The sequence below is a fragment of the Carcharhinus amblyrhynchos genome, chromosome 20 (assembly GCF_965287045.1).
Source record: "Carcharhinus amblyrhynchos chromosome 20, sCarAmb.v2.hapA, whole genome shotgun sequence".
Classification (NCBI taxonomy): domain Eukaryota; kingdom Metazoa; phylum Chordata; class Chondrichthyes; order Carcharhiniformes; family Carcharhinidae; genus Carcharhinus; species Carcharhinus amblyrhynchos.
In genome coordinates, this window is record NC_137343.1 from 51854495 (window position 1) to 51878606 (window position 24112).

General features: G+C 44.2%; 1 protein-coding gene across 1 annotated transcript in view; it reads right to left on the bottom strand.

The window, feature by feature from the left end:
- The window catches only part of LOC145356030 (breakpoint cluster region protein), a 406846-nt gene extending 382951 nt beyond the window's left edge, over window positions 1-23895 (bottom strand). Inside the window, exon 1 of the mRNA XM_080208612.1 lies at window positions 22275-23895. Coding sequence (XP_080064738.1) covers window positions 22275-23709 — 1435 coding nt within the window. The 5' untranslated portion in view covers window positions 23710-23895. The remainder of the gene's footprint in view (window positions 1-22274) is intronic.
- Window positions 23896-24112: the final 217 nt, after the last annotated feature.

Here is a 24112-nt window from a genome sequence, read left to right on the forward strand (position 1 = left end):
AATAAACCCTTACTTAGAAGGTACTTACTGCACCTTTCTAGTGGTAATAAAGCTTTCTTAATCTGAACTTTTTAAACTCATTTAGAATTTTGAATTCAGTTCTGAAGCAACAGTAGCCACCAACCAATCACCTGAAGATTCTCCTGCAATATCAATGTTCACTTTTTCCCAAATTCAAGACACTACTGGACTTCTTCCGAAAGGTACACGCTGCAGACCTTGCTCCTCTGGATTTATTTATCCACTCCCAAGTCTCTTTGCCTCTCTCTCAGAAAAATATAAAGTATCTGATTTTAATATGTGCAACGTTTTGGAAGATCTAAAATTAACACCTTTGTTAGTTCATCACTGTCTTTTGGAATGTTCTTCAAACTGCCATAGAATGAATGTCTTGAATAGCAAGTTCCTGTAGCTCCTAGCAACTACAGGTGAAAATAGATATATCTTGATACATGGGAGATTAGTCAAGAAGGTTCAGTCGCTAGGTATACATGGAGAGGTAGTAAATTGGATTAGACATTGGCTCAATCGAAGAAGCCAGCGAGTGGTAGTGGAGAATTGCTTCTCTGAGTGGAGGCCTGTGACTAGTAGTCACAGGGATCAGTGCTGAGTCCATTATTGCTTGTCATCTATATCAATAATCTGGATGATAATGTGGTAAATTGGATCAGTAAATTTGCTGATGATACAAAGATTGGAGGTGTAGTGGACAGTGAGGAAGGTTTTCAAAGCTTGCAGAGGGATTTGGATCAGGTAGAGAAATGGGCTGAAAAATGTCAGATGAAGTTTAATGCAGACAAGTGTGAGGTATTGCACTTTGGAAGGACAAACCATGGTAGAACATACAAGGTAAATGGTAGGACACTGAAAAGTGTAGTAGAACAGAGGGATCTGGGAGTACAGATACGTAATTCCCTAAAAGTGGCGTCACAGGTACACAGGGTCATAAAGAGTGCTTTTGGAACACTGGCCTTTATAAATCAAAGTATTGAGTATAAGAGTTGGAATGTTACGGTGAGGTCGTATAAGACATTGGTGAGGCCGAATTTAGAGTATTGTGTGCAGTTTTGGTCACCTAATTATAGGAAGAACATTGATATGGTTGAAAGAGCACAGAGAAGGTTTACAAGGATGTTGCCAGGACTTGAGAATCTGAGTTACAGAGAAAGGTTGAATAGGTTAGGACTTTATTCCCTGGAGCATAGAAGAATTAGGGGAGATTTGATAGAGGGGTATAAAATTACGATGGGTATATTTGGCGGCGCAGGCTCGTGGGACAGAAGGGCCTGTTTTGTTTTGTTCTTTGTTGTATAGATAGAGTAAATGCAAGCAGGCATTTTCCACTGAGGCTGGGAGAGAAAAAAAATCTAGAGGACATGGGTTAAGGGTGAAAAGTTTAAAGGGAGTATTAGGGGGGGCTTCTTCACAGAGTGGTGGGAGCGTAGAATAAGCTGCCAGATGAAGCGGTAAATGCGGGCTCACTTTTAACATTTAAGGAAAAACTCAGACAGGTACATGGACGAGAGGGGTATGGAGGGATATGCTCCAAGTGCAGGTCAGTGGGACTAAGCAGAAAAATGGTTCAGCACAGCCAAGAGCCAAAAGGCCTGTTTCTGTGCTGTAGTGTTCTATGGTGCTAAGAGCAATAATTACTGCCAGGATTCCTGGAATGGCATAACAGAATAAGATGAACAAAGAACAGTACAGCACAGGAACAGGCCCTTTGGCCACCAAGCCTGAACTAAAAATCTTTTGCTTCTAAGTGATCCGTATCCCTGCCTATTCATGTGTCCAACAAGACGCCTCTTAAGCCATGGGACATTGGGCCGCAATTTACCATGTCCACCTAACATGCATACCATTGGACTGTGCGTGGAAACCAGAGCACCCGAAGGAAACTCACGCAGAAATGGGGAGAATGTGCAAACTCCACCTAGACAGTCACCCAAGGCACAAAGGAAGACGGTCTGTAGTCGTTGCAGACCAAGCACCACATCCCCTGGACATCACTGCAGGAGTTCCTGAAGATGGCATCGTAGGCCAAACTATCTAAGCTGCTTCATCACAAGGTTAGAAGTGGTGTAGTGTACTCATAACTCCTTATCTGACTTGCAGCTTCTCAGATACTGAAGCAGTGTATATTTGCAGCAAGGCCTGGATAAAATTCAGGCTTGGGCTAAGTAGCAAGTACACTTGGTGCCACATAAGTGCTAGGCAATAGCCATTTCCAACAAGAGAGAATTTACCTGTCTGCCCTTAGCATTCAATGACATTACCACCACAGCAAACCGGGAACTCCCTTCCTAACAGTTCTGTATGCGTTCTGATGCAAGAGGGACTCAAGAAAGTGGCTCCTCAAAGACAGTTATGGATGGGTAATAAATGCTGGCCTTGCCAACAATGCTCACATTCCATGTGAATGTAAAAAAAATGAGCAGGCTCAAACTGCAAAATAAAACACTGGTTTGGCCTCAACTGGAGTTCCACATCTGCATTTAGCTGCCACATTTTAACAAGGGTATGGCAACAGTAGAGTATAGAAAAGATTCATGAGCATGCTTCCAGGGATGAAGCGTTTTAGTTACATATATAGATTGAAGAAGTTATGGCTGTTCTTGTTGGAGAAGGCAGAGAGGAGATTTGATAGCAATATTCAAAATCATGACTCATCTGGAGAGGAGATGGGGAAAAATTGTTGCTATTAGTAGATGGATCGAGAGCTTAGGAACACAAAACAAGATGGTTAGCAAAAGAAGCATTGGCAAAGAGGAAAAAGATAGTTTTTTTTCAAATGTACAAATGGTTCAGATATGGTTAGTACCTGCAAGTGTGGGGGAGGTAGATTCAAATATGGCTTTCAAAAGGGAATTCGATCACTATCTGAAGAGGAAACATTTACAGGGGTACGGGGAATGGGGGAATGCTCTAGGCTGCTGAGGGAGGCAGGGGAGGAGATTGCAGGGTCTCTGACCCAAATTTTCAATTCCTCTCTGGCCATGGGGGAGGTGCCAGATGACTGGAGAACCGCTAATGTGGCTATTTAAGGGTTGTAGAGAGAACTAGGGGACTGCAGACGAATGAGTCTCAAGTCAGTAGTAGGGAAACTACTAAAGAAACTTCTGAAGGAGAGCACCTATCACCACTTGGGGAGGCAAAGCTTGATCAAGGATAGTCAGCAAGGCTTCAGAGGGAGGTCATGCCTAACAAATTTGATTGAAATTTCTGAGGTGGTGACTAGGTGTGTAGGCGAGGATGGTGCAGTCAATGTAGTTTATATGGATTTCAGTAAAATCTCTGACAACATGGGAGGCTTGTAAAGAAGATAAATTTGCATGGGATACAGGGTAATTTGATCAAGTGCATTCAAAATTAGCTCAGTTGCAGGAGACAGGGTGATGACAAAAGGTGGCTTTAGTGACTGGAAGCCAGTGTCCAGTGGCGTACCACAGGGATCTGTGTTGGGTCCGCTATTATTTATCATTTATATAAATGACATTAATGACTATATGGAGGATAGGATTAGTAAGTTTGCAGATGAACAAGGATTGGACAGGTGGTCCATAGTGAGGTGGAGTGCCTTGGGCTACAAGAGGTATAGATGGAATAGTCAAATGGGCAGATAAGTGACAGATGGAATTTAACCCTGAAAAGTGAGATGATCCACTTTGGAAGGAGTAGTTTGAGAAAAAAAAATTCAATGAATGGTGGGGCACTCGCAAGTTCTGTGGAACAAAAGGATCTTGGTGTATTTGTCCACAGATCTCTGAAAGCGGAAAGGCACATTAGTTGGGTAGTGAAAAAGACACCATGAGACACTTGCCTTTATCAATTACAAAAGCAAGAAAGTCATCTTGGAGTTGTATAGAACTTTAAATGAGGCCACAGCTAGGATACTGTGTGTAGTTCAGGTCACTATATGATCGGAAGGATGTGATTTCACTGGAGCGGGTGCAAAGAAGATTTACCAGGATGTTGCCTGGGATGGAACATTTGAGTTACGAAGAGAGATTGGATAGGCTTGGATTGTTTTTGTTGGAGCAGAGAAGACTGAGGGACAACCTGATCAAGGTGTACAAGATTATGGGAGACATGGACAGGGTGGGTAAGGAACAGCTATTCCCCTTAGTTGAAGGGTCAGTCACGAGGGGACATAGGTTCAAAGTGAGGGGCAGGAAGTTTAGGGGGGGTAAAAATACGAGGAAAAACTTTTTTTTTTACCCACGGAGGTGACGGTATGGAATGCACTGCCTGGGAGGGTGGTGGAGGTGGTTTGCCTCACATCCTTTAAAAAGTAATTGGATGACCACCTAGCACATCATAAAATTCAGGGCTTTGAGCCAAGTATTGGCAGATGAAATTAGGTGGGAGCTCAGGTGTTTCTAATGTATCGGTGCGGACTTGATAGGCCGAAGGGCCCCTTCTGTGCTATATAATTCTGAGTGGCACTAGGTGAACCATTCTTGCAGAGTGCCAGCACAGCCATGACAGCTGAAAGGGTGCTGTGACTATTCTGTGACTTAGTCTTGAAAATAAAATTTCTGATCAAAATTAATGATTTAGATTAGGAAGCATTTAATCCCTCATTAATCTGGTTACAGAGTCATAGAACAATACAGCACTGAAACATGCTCTTTGGCCCAACCGTCCTTGCTGGCCTTTGTGCCCTCCCAGCTAACCCCAAGTGCCCATATCCCTCTAATCATTTCCAATCTATGTACTTATCCAAATGCTTTTAAATTTTGCTACTGTACCCTGCTCAACCATTTTCTCAGGCAGCTCATTCCATGGTAGGCTACTGCAGAAAATGCAGATGCATGGGATTGAGGGTGATTTAGCAGTTTGGATCAGGAATTGGCTAGCTGATAGAAGACAGAGGGTGGTGATTGATGGGAAATATTCAACCTGGAGTTCAGTTACAAGTGGTGTACCTCAAGGATCTGTTTTGGGGGCCACTGCTGTTTGTCATTTTTATAAATGACCTAGATGAGGGTGTAGAAGAATGGATTAGTAGATTTGCTGATGACACCAAAGTCGGAGGGGTTGTAGAAAGTGAGGATGGATGTTACAGCTTGCAGAGGGACATAGATAAGCTGCAGAGCTGGGCTGAGAGGTGGCAAATGGAGTTTAATGCAGAAAAGTGTGAGGTGATTCACTTTGGTAAGAATAACAGGAGTACAGAATATAGGGCTAATGGAAGGACTCTTAGTAGTGTTGACGAGCAGAGAGATCTCGGCGTACATGTGCATAACTCCCTGAAAGTTGGCACCCAGGTTGATAAGGTTGTTAAGAAGGCGTACGGTGTGTTAGCTTTTATTGGTAGAGGGATTGAATTTCGGAACCCTGAGGTCATGTTACAACTGTACAAAACTCTGGTGCGGCCACAGTTGCAGTATTGCGTACAGTTCTGGTCGCCGCGTTATTAGAAGGATGTGGAGGCATTGGAAAGAATGCAGAGGTGGTTTACCAGGATGTTGCCTGGTAAACCACCAGTGTCAGAGAGGAACTTTAATGAGGACTTGTCTGTTGAGGTAGTATGGGCGGAGATTAGAAATAGGAGAGGAGAGGTCACCCTGTTGGGAGTCTTTTATAGACCTCCTAAAAGTTCTAGAGAGGTTGAGGAAAGGATTGCGGAGACGATCCTTGTTAGGAGTGGAATTAATAGGGTAATTGTTATGGGGGACTTTAACTTTACTCATGTTGATTGGAATTGCTATAGCTCTAGCTCGTTAGAGGGGTCAGTTTTTGTTCAAAGTGTGCAGGAAGGTTTTTTGACTCAGTATGTAGATAGGCCAACTAGAGGTGAGGCTATATTGGATTTGGTGCTGGGTAATGAGCCAGACCAGGTGCTAGACTTGGAAGTTGGGGTGCATTTTGGGGATAGTGACCACAATTCGATTACGTTCACCTTAGTGATGGAAAGGGATAGGCATGAACCTCGGGTCAGTAGTTTCAGCTGGGGGAAGGGTAATTATGAGGCTATTAGGAGAGAATTAGGAAGCATTGGTTGGACTAGGAGATTACAGGGACTGGGAACGTCCGAGATGTGGAGATTTTTCAAGGAGCAGCTACTGCGGGTCTGTGATAGGTATATCCCTGTCAGGCAAGGAGGATTTGGTAGGCCCAGGGAACCGTGGTGCACTAAAAAAGTTGATTCGTTGGTTAGGAAGAAAAAGGAGGCTTATGTTCGGATGAGGCTTGAGGGCTCAGGTAGTGCATTAGAAAGTTTTAGATTGGCTAGGAGGGAGTTAAGAAGGGCTAAAAGAGGACATGAGATGACTTTGGCATTAGGATTAAGGAGAACCCTAAGGCGTTTTACAGGTATGTCAAGAACAGAAGGTTGGTTAGGGCAAGATTAGGGCCAGTTACAGACAGCAGAGGGAAGTTGTGTGTGGAACCGGAGGAGATTGGAGAGGCGTTGAACCAATATTTCTCTTCGGTGTTCACGCAGGGGGACATGAATGTAGCTGAGGACACTGGGGTGCAGGGGTGTAAAATAGATAGTATTGCAGTTGATACGGGGGATGTGCTGGATATTTTAGAGGGTTTGAAAATAGATAAGTCCCCTGGTCCGGATGGGATTTACCCTAGGATTCTCTGGGAGGCAAGAGAGGTGATTGCGGAGCCTCTGGCTCTGATCTTCAGGTCGTCGTTGGTCTCTGGTATAGTACCGGAAGATTGGAGGACAGCAAATGTTGTCCCATTGTTTAAGAAGTGGAGCAGAGACTTCCCTGGGAATTATAGACCGGTGAGTCTTACTTCTGTGGTGGGTAAGGTTTTGGAAAGGATTATTAGAGACAGGATTTATAGTTATTTGGAGAGTAATGAATTGATTAGAGACAGTCAGCATGGTTTTGTAGCGGGTAGGTCGTGCCTTACTAACCTTATTGAGTTCTTTGAGAAAGTGACCAAAGAGGTGGATAGGGGTAAGGCAGTTGACGTGGTGTATATGGATTTTAGTAAGGCGTTTGATAAGGTTCACCATGGTAGGCTTCTGCAGAAAATGCAGATGTATGGGATTGGGGGTGATCTAGGTAATTGGATCAGGAATTGGCTAGCAGATAGGAGACAGAGGGTGGTGGTTGATGGTAAATATTCGTCATGGAGTTCGGTTACGAGTGGTGTGCCTCAAGGATCTGTTTTGGGGCCACTGCTGTTTGTAACTTTTATTAATGATCTGGATGAGGGTATAGTTGGGTGGATTAGTAAGTTTGCTGATGACACCAAAGTCGGAGGTGTGGTAGATTGTGAGGAAGGGTGTCATAGTTTGCAGGGTGACTTAGAAAGGTTGCAGAGCTGGGCCGCGAGGTGGCGGATGGAGTTTAATGTGGAGAAGTGTGAGGTAATTCATTTCGGTAGGAATAACAGATGTGTTCAGTATAGGGCTAACGGGAGGACTTTGAATAGTGTGGAGGAGCAGAGGGATCTAGGTGTTTGTGTACATAGATCCCTGAAAGTTGGGAATCAAGTAGATAAGGTTGTTAAGAAGGCATACGGTGTCTTGGCGTTTATTGGTAGGGGGATTGAATTTAGGAGTCGCAGCGTCATGATGCAACTGTACACAACTCTGGTGCGGCCGCACTTGGAGTATTGTGTGCAGTTCTGGTCCCCACATTACAGGAAGGATGTAGAGGCTTTGGAGAGGGTGCAGAGGAGGTTTACCAGGATGTTGCCTGGTATGGAGGGGAGATCCTATGAGGAGAGACTGAGAGATTTGGGGTTGTTTTCGCTGGAAAGAAGGCGGCTAAGAGGGGACCTTATTGAAACATATAAGATGATTAGAGGTTTACATAGGGTGGATAGTGATAGCCTTTTTCCTAGGATGGAGAAAGCTAGCACGAGGGGGCATGGCTTTAAATTAAGGGGGGGTAGTTATAGGACTGATGTCAGGGGTAGGTTCTTTACCCAGAGGGTGGTGAGGGACTGGAATGCCCTGCCAGCTGCAGTTGTAAATGCGCCTAGTTTGGGGGCGTTTAAGAGATCTGTGGATAGGTTTATGGACGAAATGGGATTGGTTTAGATTAGTGGGTTAGTGTTGTTTTTTTAAAAGCTGGTCGGCGCAACATCGTGGGCCGAAGGGCCTGTTCTGCGCTGTAATGTTCTATGTTCTATAGTGGGAAGGTCTTACGAGGAAAGGCTGAGGGACTTGAGATTATTTTCATTAGAGAGAAGGTTACGAGGTGACCTAATTGAGGCATACAAGTTGATCAAAGGGTCGGATAGGGTGGACAGTGAGAAACGTTTTCCTCAGATGGTGATGGCTAACACGAGGGGACATAGCTCTAAATTAAGGGGTGGTAGTTATAGGACGGATGTCAGAGGTAGGTTCTTTACTCAGAGGATAGTAAGGGCATGGAATGCCCTGCCTGCAGCAGTTGTGGACTCGCCAACTTTAAGGGCGTTCAAATGGTCAGTGGACAGGCATATGGATAACATTGGAATAGTTTAGGTTAGAACAAAGAACAACACAGCACGGGAAACAGGCCCTTCGGCCCAACGAGCCCATGCCGCCATCTTAATGTATTTTTCCTACACCTCCCTTGACCCGTGTCTATGCTTATGGTACCCCCACTGGAAACCAGATTCAGGGGAGAATAATTTAGGGACAATTTGTTACACCAACCAGCCTAAGAGCACATCTTTGGGGTGTGGGAGGAAACAGGAGCACCCAGAGGAAACTCACACAACCACAGGGAGAATGCGCAAACTCCCACAGACACTGGCCCAAATCCATGTATCTGCACAGCTAGCAGTGATAGTCACTGAGCTGTTAGAGGATCATTAGATTGGTTCCATTGGTCGGCGCAACATCGAGGGCCAAAGGGCCTGTACTGCGCTGTAATGTTCTATGTTCTAAAGATGCACCACTCTCTAAGTGAAGAAGTTGCCCCTCAGATCTCTTAAATCTTTCCCTTCTCTCTTAAACTGAAGCCCTCTGGTTTTCAATTCCCCTTCCCGGGGAAAAAGATGTGTGTTCATCTCATCAATGCCCCTCATGATTTTATGCACCACAATGAGATCACCCCTCATTCTCCTACATTCCAAGGAATAAAATCCTAGCCTGGCCAACTGCTCCCTACAACTTAGGCCCATTAGCCCTGGCAGCATCCTCGTAAATCTTCTTTGCACTCTTCCCAGTTTATCAATTTGGGTGACCAAAATTATGCACAACATGCAAGTGCGGCCTCATCAATGACTTACATCATTGTAACATAATGCCCCAACTCCTGTACTTAATGCCCTGACAGATGAAGACTTCTGTGCGAAGCCTTCTTCACCACCGTCAACCTGTGACGCTGCTCTTAACAAACTATATACTCTTAGGTCCCTCTTCTTCAACACTCCCCAGGGCCCTACCATTCACTGCATAAGCCATACCATGGTTTGACTTTCCAAAATGCAACACCTCACAGTTATCTGCATTGAAATGCATTTGTCAATCCTTGGCCAACTTCCCTAACAGATTAAGATCTGCATGTACATCTACATGAATGTAGATTTTGCTCAACTCTCTCTGTTCTATCCATGTGCAATGGTTTTAACAATTCATTAATATACTTTTACTTAGGCTGCTGAATGGAAGGATAATAAAGAGGTATAATCATTAGGAACTTTGACTTTTTATAGTCAAAGTCCCATCTTTACGAAAGATAGATTATGAAACTAAACTTGCTCAAAATATAAAAACCGATAGTAAAAGTTTTTACAAATATATAGAAAGGAAGAGAGTGGCTAAAGCGAATGTTGGACCTTGGAGGACGAGAGGGGGGATTTAATAGCAGGAAATGAGGAAATGGCTGAGACTTTAAATAAGTTTTTTGTGTCAGTCTTCACGGTGGAGGACACAAATAGTTTACCGAATATTAATGAACGAGGGTTGGTAGGAGGTGAGGTACTTAATACAATTACTGTTACTAAAGAGGTAGTGCTTGGTAGACTAATGGGACTAAAGGTAGACAAGTCCCCGGGATCAGATCGAATGCATCACAGGGTACTGAAAGAAATGGCAGAAGTAATGGCATATGCGTTAGTAGTTGTTTATCAAAATTCGCTGGACTCTGGGGAAGTGCCGGCTGATTGGAAAACAGCTACTGTTACGCCGCTATTTAAAAGAGGAAGTAGACAAAAGGCAGGGAACTACAGGCCGGTTAGCTTGGGAAAATTTTGGAATCCATCATTAAAGAAGAAATAGCAGGACACTTGGAAAGGAATGGTTCGATCAAGCAGACACAGCATGGATTCATGAAGGGGAAGTCATGTTTGACGAATTCATTGGATTTCTATGAAGGTGTGACTAGTGCGATTGACAGAGGGGAACCAGTGGAGGTGGTGTTTTTAGATTTCCAGAAGGCGTTTGATAAGGTACCTCACAAAAGGTTGCTGCAGAATATTAGAGTACGCGGAGTTGGGGGTAAAGTGTTAGCGTGGATTGAGGATTGGCTGTCTAACAGTAAGGCAGGGAATTATAGGCCGGTTAGTTTAACATCTGTTGTTGGAAAAATGCTTGAATCCGTCATCAAAGAAGAAACAGCGAGGCACCTGGAGAAGAATTGTTTGATAGAGCAGACACAGCACAAATTCGTTAAGAGGAAGTCGTGTTTGACAAATTTATTGGAATTCTATGAGGATGTGACTAGTGTGGTAGACAGAGGGGAACCGGTGGATGTGGTGTTTCTCAATTTTCAAAAGGCGTTTGATAAGGTGCCGCACAAAAGGTTGCTTCAGAAGGTTAGGGGGCATGGAGTTGGGGGTAAGGTGTTAGTGTGGATAGAGGATTGGTTGTCTAATAGGAGGCAGAGGGTTGGTATCAATGGGTGCTATTCTGATTCGTGGTTGGTAACTAGTGGAGTGCCGCAGGGATTGGTGCTGGGGCCTCAGCTATTTACATTTATATAGATGATCTGGAGGAGGGGGCTGAGAGTAGGGTGACGAAATTTGCTGATTACACAAAGGTGAGTGGATAAGCAAATTGTGCGGAGGGTGTGGAAAGTCTGCAGAGGGATCTAGATAGGCTGAGCGAGTGGGCGAAGACCTGGCAGATGGAGTACAATGTTAGCAAGTGTGAGGTTATCCACTTTGGCAGGAATAATAGTAGGAGGGATTACTATTTAAAGGGCGAAAAGCTGCAGCATGCTACGGTGCAGAGGGACCTGGGGGTCCTTGTGCATGAGTCGCAAAAACCCAGTATGCAGGTGCAGCAGGTGATCAAGAAGGCGAATGGGATGCTGGCCTTTATAGCGAGGGGGATAGAATATAAAAGCAGGGAGGTCTTGCTGCAACTGTATAGGGCACTGGTGAGGCCACAGCTGGAGTACTGTGTGCAGTTTTGGTCACCGCACTTGCACAAGGATATTTTGGCCTTAGAGGGAGTGCAGAGGAGGTTCACTAGGCTGATACCGGAGATGAGGGGGTTGGACTATGAAGAGAGACTAAATAGACTGGGTCTGTACTCGTTGGAGTTTAGAAGGATGAGGGGGGATCTTATAGAGACGTATAAGATAATGAAGGCGATAGGGTAGAGGTAGAGAGATTCTTCCCGCTCAGAAAGGACAACAGGACTTGAGGGCACAGCCTCAAGATGGGGGGGGGTGCAGTTTAGAACGGAGTTGAGGAGGAACTTCTTCACTCAAAGGGTGGTGAATCTCTGGAATTCTCTGTCCATTCAAGTGATGGAGACTACCTCATTAAATATATTTAAGACACGGGTAGCTAGGTTTTTGGTAGGCGAGGGAATTAAGGGTTATGGGGAGAAAGCGGGAAAGTGGAACTGAGCCACTTCAGATCAGTCATGATCTTACTGAATGGCAGGGCAGGCTCAAAGGGCTAGATGGCCTACTCCTGCTCCTACTTCTTATGTTCTTATGAAACAGAGTTGGAATAAATGGGTGCTTTTCTGGTTGGCAGTTGGTGACTAGTGGCAGAGATCAGTGCTGGAGCCTCAACTGTTTACGATATACATATGGTAGGAGGAGGGGACTGAGTGTAGGGTAACAGAGTTTGCTGATGACATGAAGATGAGTGGGAAAGTGAATTGCATGGAGGACACAAAGTCTGCAGTGAGATTTGGATAAGATGAGTGAGTGAGCGAAGATCTGGCAGATGGATATAACATGGGCAAATGTGCCGTTATCCATTTTGGAAGAAATAATTGTAAAATGGATTATTTAAATAGTGAAAAATTACAACATGCTACTACGGGTCCTTGTGCATGAATCGCAAAAACTCAGTCCACAGGTGCAGCAGGCGATCAAGAAGGCGAATGGAACGTTGGCCTTTATCATGAGGGGGATGGATATAAAAGCAGGGAGGTCTTGCTGCAACTGTACAAGGCACTGGTGAGGCCGCAACTAGAGTACTGTGTGCAATTTTGGTCCCCTTATTTGCGAAAGGATATATTGGCCTTGGAGGGAGTAGAGAAGGTTCACCAGGTTGATACTGGAGATGAGGGGGTTAGCTTATGAGGAGAGATTGAGTAGATTGGGCCTGTACTCGTTGGAGTTTAGAAGGCTAAGGGGTGATCTTATGGAGACATATAAGATAATGAAGAGGCTAGATAGGGTAGAGGTAGAGAGATTCTTTCCACTTAGAAAGGAAACAAGAACTAGAAGGCACAGCCTCAAAATAAGGGGGAGTCAGTTTACAACAGAGTTGAGGAGGAACAACTTCTCTCAGAAGGTAGTGACTCTCTGGAATTCTCTGTCCATTGAAGCGGTGGAGGCTACCTCGTTGAATATGTTTAAGTCACAGGTAGATAGATTTCTGAGCAATAAGGGAATTAAAGGTTATGGAGAGCAGACGGGTAAGTGGAACTGATCCACTTCAGATCAGCCATGATCTTACTGAATGGTGGGGCAGGCTTGAGGGGCTAGATGGCCTACTACTGCTCCTATTTCTTACGTTATTTCTTTAGCTTCCATAGATTAATGGGTACAAGACAATTTCAGGGAAACCAGAATCAGTTGTTTTCCAGCCATCCAGCAGCACAGACAGGAGCTGAAGTCATGTGGCAAGTATGTTTCCAGCGTCTTGCTGCCAATATATTACTTGCTCCAGATGGAAATGAACAGAGCTGTTGGATAGAGCACATCGGTTTCGCCAACAAATAAATACCTTTATTCTTGTGAAGAACAAATTTCTACAGAGATGAGATTCCTGTAGTTGTTGCTGCAGACAATTCAGGTGGTGTTTTACATACCACTGCACAATTATAAGACAAGACTGGCTCATCTGTCTTCTATGACAGCTGGATTATTTATACTTTTAAAGTCTGAATCTGGTAAATGTCACTTAACAGAATTATTCCTAAAATAAAAGCAAATTACTGTAGATGTTGGCCAATCTGAAACAAAAATAAAATGCTGGAAAAATTCAGCAGGACTGGCAGATCTGTAGAGAGAGAAACAGTGTAAATATTTCAAGGCTTCTTCCGAACCCCTTCAGAATAGTAGAATTATTCATGTTGCTCTTTTCTGTTATTTCTTCTGAGGTTGTGGGTGCTATTGACACAGTATCATTTCATGCCCATTCTGGTTACTTGAGGGGGGTCTTTGGAATCCCTGCAGTCCTTATGCTGATATCATTCCCAGCAGAGAGTTTTAGGATTTTGATCCAGCAAGTGTGCAAATTGGAGGTGATAATATTCTATGGCTAAGTACAGGCAGAATGTACTTATAGGGAAGTTATGTCTTAAATTATTTACCCACGCTGTTAACTTTTTTAAAATTCATTCATGGGATGCAAACATCCTAGTTGCCTTTGAGAAGATGGCAGTAAGTTACTTTCTTACCTCTTCGGTTATGTAGATATACCCATAGTGCTAATAAGGAGAGAGGGAGTTCTAGGTTTGTGATCTCGTGATGATAAAGGAATGGTGACATTGTTCCAAGTCAGGATGATGTGGTTTGGAGGAGAGTTATAAAGCAGTGGTGTTCCTATGCATCAGCAGCCCTTGTTTATCAAAGTGGCAGAGGTTGAAAGCTTGAACAAACTGCCAAAATAGACTTGATGACCTATTGCAATGCATTTTTGTATATGGTACACACTGCTACCATTGTGCATTGCTGGTGGTTGGGTTTGTAGGTTAGAGAGATGAATGAGGAGCAATCAAGGAGACCGTTTTGTTCTAGACAGCGTTGAGCTTCAAGTGTTATCGGAGCTGCGTTCACCCAGACCAGTAGAGTGTACTTTATCTTTGGAGGTGATGGTCAGACTTTGGGTATTCAGGTGGTGAGTTATTCACCACAAACCTTCCAGCCTCTGACCTGCTCTTGAAGCTACAAAATCTATATGGCTGACTCTTAAGTTTCTGGTCAATGGTAACCCTCAGGATATTAATACTGGGGGATTCATCAACGGAAACTCCATTCAATGCCAAGGGCAAATGGTTAGATTTTCTATTTTTGAAGACGACCATTGCCTGGCACTTGAGTGGTGTGCATGTTATTTATCATTTAAGAATCCAAGTCCGAATGACATTCCAGTGTTGTTGCATGCGGACACAGACATGATCAGGGAACATCCCTATTTCTGACCTCAGAAACATAGAAAATAGAAGGAGTTGGCCATTCAGCCCTTCGGGCCTGCTCTACCATTATGATCAGGGTTGAACATCAAATTCAATATCCTGATCCTACCTTGCACCATATCCCTTTAGCCCCAAGAGCTAAACCTAATTTCTGCTTGAAATCACAATGTTTTGGTCTCAATGATTTTCTGTGGTAGTGAATTTCATAGATTATTCACTCGTGAAGAAATTTCTCCTCAACTCAGTCTTAAAAAGTTTACTGCTTATCATCAAACTGTGACCTTCAACTCCTCAAGAATTCTTTCTGAATCTACCATGTCTAATTCAGTTAGAATTTTTAAAGTTTCTATGAAACCCGTTCTCATGCTTCTAAACTCCAATGAATATAATCGTAAGTGGCATGGTAGCACAGTGGTTAGCACTGCTACTTCACAGCTCCAGGGACCTGGGTTTGAATCCCGGCTCGGGTCACTGTCTGTATGGAGTTTGCACATTCTCTCTGTATCTGTGTGGGTTTCCTTCCACAGTCCAAAGATGTGCAGGCTAGTTTGACTGGCCATTCTAAATTGCCATTAGTGTCCTGGGATGCATAAGTTAGAGGGATTAGTGGGTAAATATGAGGGAATATGGGGAGAGAGCCTGGGTGGGTTTGTGACTGGTGCAGAGTCGATGAGCCAAATGGCCTCTTTCTGCATTGTAGGATTCTGTGATTTCTAAGTGACTTAGTCTCTCCTCATATGACAAATTTGCCATCCCAGGAATCAGTCTGGTGAATCTTTGCTGCATTCCCTCTATAGCAAGGATATCTTTCCTCAGATAAGGGTAGCAACTGCACACATTACTCCAGGTGTGGCCTCACCAACACCCTACACAAATACAGTGAAATACCCCTATTCCTATACTCAAATTCTCTCACTATGAAAGCCAACATACCATTTGCCTTCTTTACTGCCTGCACTTTCAGCAACTAATGTATGAGGACACCAAGGTCTGACTATCCAGCTCTCACATTTTATATCCATTCAAGTAATAATCTGCCTTCCTATTTTTGTACTGAAGTGGATAACTTCACATTTATCCACATTATACTACATCTGCCAAGCACATATCCACTCACTCAGCCTGCTGAAGCATCCCTGCATCCGCCTCACAGCTCACCCTCCCACACAACTTTGTATCATTCTCAAATTTGGAGATAATATATTGAGTTCCCTCTTCCAAATCATTAATATATGTTAATAGTTGGGGTCCCAGCACTACCTCACTAGTCACTGCCTGCCAAGTGGAGGAAGACTCTTTGCTTCCTATCTGCTAATCAGTTTCCAGCACGATTCAGACGAAGACCATCCCATCTGAACAGATCCCATCTTCCCCAACATTGGCACCAGTATTGGGGAAGAGAGGACCTGTTCAGATGGGATGGTCCTCAACTGAATTGTGTTGGGACCAGAATCCTGGCAAATCGTATAACTGGGGCTATAGATAGGGCTTTAAACTAAATAGTAGGGGGGAGGGTTCAGGGGAATGGGGAATTACAAAATCAAAGGTAAAGGAGAGGGTATGAGTGCAGGTTAATGTTGAGGACATTCAACTAGTTAAAGGAGTCGAGGGCTCAGGAGAGGTTAGCAGCATTTCAACAAATCGGGTCCAGATAAAGGATAGCATAAAGACAGTTTACCTGAATGCACGTAGCATTCGAAACAAAGTGAATGCGTTGATGGCACAAATCAGTACAAATGGGTATGATCTAGTGGCCATTACAGAAACGTGGTTGCAGGGTGACCTGGGCTGAATATCGGGGATATCAGACATTTCGGAAGGATAGACAGGAAGGAAAAGGAGGCTCTGTTAATAAAAGATAACTTCAGGGCGGTAGTGAGAGACAATATAGGCTCTAAGGAGCAAAATGTGGAATCGTTGTGGGTAGAGATAAGGAATAGTAAGGGAGAAAGTCACTGGTGGGTGTGGTCTATAGGCCCCCAAATAATAAATTTGAGGTGGGGCGGGCTATAAACAAGCAAATAATGGGCGCGTGCAAAAACAGAATGGTGATAATCATGGGGGATTTTAACCTGCATATTGATTGGTTGACTCAAGTCGGACGCAGCGGACTTGAGGAAGGGTTCTTAGAATGCTGTCGGGATAGTTTCCTCGAACAGTACGTTACAGAACCTACGAGGGAGCGAGTTATCTTGGATCTGGTCCTGTGTTATGAGACAGGTAAAATTAAAGATCTTCTTGTGAGGGATCCTCTCGGGATGAGTGATCACAATATGGTTGAATTTCTAATACAGATGGTCAGTGAGAAAGTAGGGTCCCAAACCAGTGTCCTCTGCTTGAACAGAAGAAGTACGATAGGATGAGGGCGGAATTGGCTACTGTAGGCTGGGAGCACAGACTAATTGATAGGACAGCTGAGGAACAGTGGAGGAGTTTTAAGGAGATTTTTTTCAGTACTCAGCAAAAATATATTCTGGTGATAAAGAAGAAATGTAAGAAAAGGGATAACCAGCCATGGATAACTAAGGAAATAAAGGAGAGTATTAAATTAAAAACCAATGCATGCAGAATGGCTAAAACTAGTGGGGAATTAGAAGATTAGGAAAGCTTTAAAAAACAAAGCACAACTAAGAAAGCGATAAAGAAAGGAAAGATAGATTATGAAACAAAATTAACGCAAAATATAAAAACTGATAGTAAAAGTATTTACAAATATATAAAAAGGAAAAGAGTGGCTAAAGTAAATGTTGGACCCTTAGATGATGAGAAGGGGGATTTAATAATGGGAAACAAGGAAATGGCCGAGGCCTTAAACAAGTTTTTTGTGTTGGCCTTCATGGTAGAGAACACATATCTTATCGAACATTAACAGTCGGGGACTGTAGGGGGTGAGGTCCTTAAAACAATTACTATTACTAAAGAGGTAGTGCTTGGTAGGCTAATGGGACTAAAGATAGACAAGTCCCTGGGCATCCCAGGGTACTGAAAGAAATGGCAGAAGTAATAGCAGATGCGATAGAAGTGATTTATCAAAATTCACTGTACGCTGGGGAAGTGCCGGCTGATTGGCAAACAGCTAATGTTTCGCCGCTGTTTAAAAAAAGTAGACAAAAGGCAGGTAACTACAGGCCGGTTTAGCTTAACGTCCATAGTTGGGAAAATGCTGGAATCCATCATTAAAGAAGAAATAGCAGGACACCTGGAAAAGAATGGTTCGATTAAGCAGACGCAGCATGGATTCACGAAGGGAGAGTCGTGTTTGATGAATTTACTGGATTTTTAATGAAGATATAATGAGTGCAGTTGACAGAGGGGAACCAGCAGATTTTAGATTTACAGAAGGCATTCGATAAGATGTCTCACAAAAGGTTGTTGCAGAAGATTAAGGTACACGGAGTTGGGGATAAAGTGTTAGCGTAGATTGACGAATGGCTATCTAACAGGAAGCAGAAAGTTGGAATAAATGGGTGCTTTTCCAGTCGGCGACTAGTGGCGTGCCGCAGGGATCGGTGCTGGGGCCTCAGCTGTTTACCATATACACAGACGATCTGGAGGAGGGGACTGAGTGTAGGGTAACAAAGTTTGCTGACGACACAAAGATGAGTGAGAAAGCAAATTGCGTGGAGGATGCGAAAAGCCTGCAGAGAGATTTGGATAGGCCAAGTGAATGGGCGAGGATCTGGGAGATGGTGAGTATAACATTGGCAAGTGTGAAGTTATCCGCTTTGGAAGGAATAATAGTAAAATGGACTATTATTTAAATGGTGAAAAATTACAACATGCTACTGTGCAGAGGGACCTGGGGGTCCTCGTGCATGAATCGCAAAAACCCAGTCTACAGGTGCAGCAGGCAATCAAGAAGGCGAATGGAATGTTGGCCTTTATCGTGAGGGGATGGAATATAAAAGCAGGGAGGTCTTGCTGCAATTGTACAGGGTACTGGTGAGGCCGCAACTAGAATACTGTGTGCAATTTTGGTCCCCTTATTTGTGAAAGGATATATTGGTCTTGGACGCAGTACAGACAAGGTTCATCAGGTTGATACTGGAGGAGGGGGTTAGCTTATGAGGAGAGATTGTGTAGATTGGGCCTGTACGCGTTGGAGTTTAGAAGGCTGAAGAAACATATAAGATAATAAAGGGGCTAGATAGGATAGAGGCAGAGAGATTCTTTCCGCTTAGAAAGGAAACAAGAACTAAAGGACACAGCCTCAAAATAAGGGGGAGTCAGTTTAGGACAGAGTTGAGGAGGAACTTCTTCTCTCAGAGGGTAGTGAATCTCTGGAACTCTCTGTCCATTGAAGCAGTTGAATATGTTTAAGTCACAGGTAGATAGATTTCTGATCAATAAGGGAATTAGGGTTATGGGGAGCAGGCAGGCAAGTGGAACTGAACCACTTTCAGATCAGCCATGATCTTACTGAATGGTGGGGCAGGCTCGAAGGGCTAGATGGCCTACTCCCGTTCCTATTTCTTATGTTCTTATGTCCCTATCCATCTCAAGACACGACCCACAATTTCATGCGCTTTAACTTTACATAGTAGTCTACTATATGACACCTTGTACATAGCAGAAATTCAGGGAGTTAGGGTGGAAGCTTAGAACTAGAACAAACAGTAGTTAATTCTGGTTTGTTATCCGTGCCACGTGCTAGCGAGGTGAGGATTAGGGAGAGAGAGCAGTTGAATGCATGGCTACAGGGATGGTGTGGGTGGGAGGGAGGAAGGGATTCAGATACTAAGGTAATTGGGGCTCATTCTGGGGTAGAAGGGACCTCTACAAACAGGATGGTCTACACCTGAACCACAGGGTATCAATATCCTGCGCGGGGGTGTGTGTGTGTGTGTGTGTGTGTGTGTGTGTGTGTGTGTGTGTGTGTGTGTGTGTGTGTGTGTGTGTGTGGGGAATTTGCAAATGCTCTTTGGGAGCGTTTAAACTAATTCAGCAGGGGGTGGGAACCTGAATTGTAGCTCCAGTGTACAGAAGGTTGAGAGTAGTGAGGTCATGAGTAAGGTTTCAAGGTTGCAGGAGTGTACCAGCAGGCGGGAAGGTGGTTTGAAGTGTGTCTACTTCAACACCAGGAGCATCCAGAATAAGGTGGGTGAACTTGCAGCAATGGATTGGTGCCTGGGACTTCGATGTTGTGGCCATTTCAGAGACACAGATAGAGCAGGGACAGGAATGCTTTTCCCCAGGGTGAAAGTCAATTACTAGGTGGCACAGGTTTAAGGTGCAAGGGGCAAGGTTTAAAGGAGATGTACGAGGCAAATTTTTTTAGACAGAGTAGTGGGTGCCTGGAACTCGCTGCCAGGGGAGGTAATGGAAGCAGATGTGGTAGTGACTTTTAAGGAGCGACTCTTGACAAATACATGAATAGGATGGGAATAAAGGGATGTGGTCCCCAGAAGGGTAGGGGGTTTTAGTTAAGTCTGGCAGCATGGTTGGTGCAGGCTTGGTGGGCCGCAAGGCCCATTCCTGTGCTGTAATTTTCTTTGTTTTTTAAAGAGGCTTGTTCAACTTTTCTGTGTGAGGGGCTACATTTCAATTTTTTTCACACTCAAAAGGCTCAAAGTTCAAATCAACACACTTAAATACAACATTATATGAAGACAAAAAACAACTAGCTATGCAAAATTAAAGCAATGTCAAAGCAATTAACTATTTTAAATATTGGGTAATTATTGAAGATGACCAACAATCTACCCTGGCTCCTTCACACCGATGCTGTAGTCAAGAAAGCCTACAAATGCCTTTACTTTCTCAGGAGACTAAAGAAATTTGGCATGTCCACTATAACTCTCACCAAGTTTTACAGATGCACCATAGAAAGCATTTTTTCTGGTTGTATCACAGCTTGGTATGGCTCCTGCTCTGTCCAAGACGACAAGAAACTACAAAGGGTCGCGAATAAAGCCCAGTCCATCACACAAACCATTCTCCCATCCATTCACACTGTCTACACTTCCCGTTGCCTCTGAAAAGCAGCCAGCATAATCACAGACCTCCACACAATCTGGACATATTCTCTTCCACCGTTTTGAAAAAGATATAAAAGTCTGAGATCATGTACCAACCAACTCAAAAACAGCTTCTTTCTCCTGCCATCAGATTTTTGAATGGACCTACCTTACATTAAGGTTATCTTTCTCTACACCGTAGCTACATTCAGCACCCTCTCCTTTCCTTCTCTATGAACAATATGCTTTGTCTGTACAGTGTGCAAGAAACAATACTTTTCACGTGTGACAACAATAAATCAATAATAAGTTAACCATTAGGGCATGGGAAGGTTAAATTGTGTTTTCCCAGCTCACTCTCAGGGTACTTATTCACCCACTGTTAGTTGGTGTGTGGGGGTAAATATGAAACCATGACACTAGGAGTGAGCCAGGCTCTCTCTCTCTCTCTCTCACATACTTGCACACTCACTCTCACTCACTCGGTAGCTCCTCCACTCCAACAGAATGCTGCTGATTGGCTCACTAGTGATCCTAGTTCAGTTACTGGCATTTTGAACACAGAGTCTAAAAGCCAAAGAGAGGCCTGGCAGGCTGGGTAGTGGCTTGCGGGTTGGGCAAGCCTGCAGTAAAGACACTATATAAATACAAATTGTTTCTAAAAGACTGTTTCACATAGGCACTTTGAAGCATAACTTGTGTCAGTGGCAGGCTTACTAAGGACTACTGCTTCCCTCAATGGTTGCCAGGGAATCTCCACTGAAAATGCGTGACTAAATGAAAAAGTTTAGTGTCATGATTTGAAGTGGATGAACATAACTCAGCGAAGACTAGAAATAGGTAAAATGTTCAGCATCAATAATCCGTGGACAGGTAATAATGGTAATCAAAATATTTAATGTGAAAAGTATTATATTTTTATATCTAAATTACAAATGTCATTAATGAAAAGACAGATTAAACTTCTTTTGGGATGAGGAAAGAGGTGGTGGTCAACTTTTACTGAGTTTGGAAAACTTGAGGAAAACAATGCCACATTATAAAACCACACCCTGGTTGAAAAGCTCAAACACATACCCTTAATGTAACCTCACACTGCCAACTTAATTTGTAAACATTTGCACTGTACCAGGAATGACAGCTTCCTGTGCACGTTTTTCCAAAATGAGCGTAGCAAATGTAATCCTTTGGAAATAACAGTGCCTCCATAGCTGACAAATACACTGTAGAAAAGATAATTAATGGTCTGCTAGAAAAGGAGTTTTACAGCCACATCTGTTTCTTGAATTATGCAGTTATAACTTTCTTACATTAATCATATACATTTGAGAATACCTGGCCTTGGTCTACTTGGTATTTGTTTCATTCAAACAAAGTATCGAATTCAAATCTTGCCAATGACCATCAGTTCATTTTAATAGGAAAAACACACCACTAGCTATAACTGAACTTTAGATTTTCTTTACTAATAGATCAAATTCTAATATTAATGTTTCACCTAGTTACACAAAATATTTACAATTTGTGTGTTATACATTATGTTTTTGCCAAATAGTTTTCCAACTTGCTTTGGATTCCGACTAACACAAAAGTGAAAAGATTTCCTATGCTAACAAACCGACAAGAGTTAGGAGGTAGAAAAACAGGAACTGCGCAAGGAACCAGCAACATACTAAATGGGACATAGTACCATAGAGATATAACAAGCTGCTGACTTATAACTCAATAGTGTTTTTTTTCCATTTCTGCTCTCAAACCCCTCAGAAAATAGGATGAACAATTTAAAACTTGGTTACCTGGGTCTCCATGGAAACTGTCCTCTTGAATACTCCTCTGAGCAAGGTCAACTTCAGCAGCCCAAATTTGTCCTGATTTCCTGAGACCAACAATCATTGCTTCTTGTACAGTAACTTGGTGCTTATGTCTCTTTTGTGACTGTGGGGTGGGTGGACTGCTACTATCAAATGATTGCTGAGAGTTCTGAGAGGGAGACCGACTTTTTTCTCTAAAAGTACGATAGGTGGTGGGGCTGGGGGAAACATGGCTTGACTGTCCAGAAGAAAAATCATCTTCACTTGAAGTTAAATTTTCATTTGAACTGCAGTCTGGAGTATATCCTCCACCAACATCATCAGCACCAGGTGAGTAGGACCTCCGCGGCCATGTTAGATGTTTCTCATGATCTGTAGTGCTATGGAGTCTCCCACAGTCCCTCAAGACACCACTGGGCTTACCATCACTATCCTGCATCATTCCACCAATATAAATGCTTTCATATGGTTGGAATTCTTGTTGCCAAGGTACCTTGTCTGGTTTGCCTCCATTGACAGTGGCACGGATAAGATTATCCTTCAAGAATCTGGGGTTGAGATCCATGTCATCATACTCAGGGTCATATCCAGAGCTGTTGTCTGTCGACCGACCTCTGTACACAGGCTTTCGGTAGTCCACGGATCCCCCAGTGCCAGGAAAAGAGTGTAATGACCTCTTCCGTTCCATCTGCATGGCCTGACTCCCAATTGTACTGATCTTGTCAGAAACTTCCTTGTCATTAACTTTCACCAACCCTTTCTCATGGTGGTACTCCACATTGACATACAGAGGTTTCTCCATACCTTTCCCATCCCCAGCAGAGTGGGAATTGGTTCTTTTGGTTCTTTCAAAATTGGACCTCAAAGCAGCCACACTTGTGCCAACTGAAGCTTTATCCTTCCTCTCCATCTGCTCACCATCTTGGCCAAAACCTCGCCCTGTATCCCTCTCAGGAGTTGCCATGGCCCTTTTCATAGAGGATGCCCTCTGCCTGGTTGGCGAGTCTTCCACCTCACTCCTGGGGTCCATCAGCCCCTCCTCTCCCTCTGGCTGCCTTTTTGAACTGTCCTCCCCAGGGTGCTGCCTGGTTTTCTCCCCTCCCCCTTCCTCGGGGGCAGGCTGTTGATGCAAGTGGTCCTGAGGTTGCTCACTGTCTTGCTCCCCCAGTACCGAAGACTTCCTGAAGCCCCATCGTTGCTTGTCATAGCTCTTCTTCTCCTTGGCCAGCAGTGTCTGTAGGTAGATCATGCGGAACCGCTCCTTGTTTACCTCCAGCTCCAGTTTGCGAATGCTGCATTTACAGCTCTCCAACTCCTGCTCAATGTCGCCGACGCTCCTCAGCTCCATCTTGGGCGGCTCGGACTCGGGGAACTGAGCCTTCCAGGCTTCCACGAATCCCACCGGCTCCACCATTTTCATCGCACGGGGACGGCCAAACAACGGGGCAGCAAAAGCGAACCATCCACAGCGAAAACAATGAGAGCGGGCCGGGCCGGGCCGTAGAGCGCCGCCTGTGCTCCGCTCGGCTCCCCTCCCCCACGGGCCGCTGGCGCGCGCCGCTGCTGGCCGTTAGGGCGGACGGTTAACCGCGCCTCATGCCCATTCCCTCCGCGGGACAAACAAAGCGCCGCCCCCCTCCCTCGCGGAAAGGCAGCTCTGATTGACACTGCCAACAACCAATCAGAATGACAGTACTCACCTCAACCCCGCCCTCCCTCCGCCCCCTTTTAAAGGGAGCCGCTCGTGGCCTGGCCTTCGGCCTTCCTCTTCGTCAGGCTGACAGAGGGCGACCTACAATGGCAGCCTTTTACTGCCCAGCGTT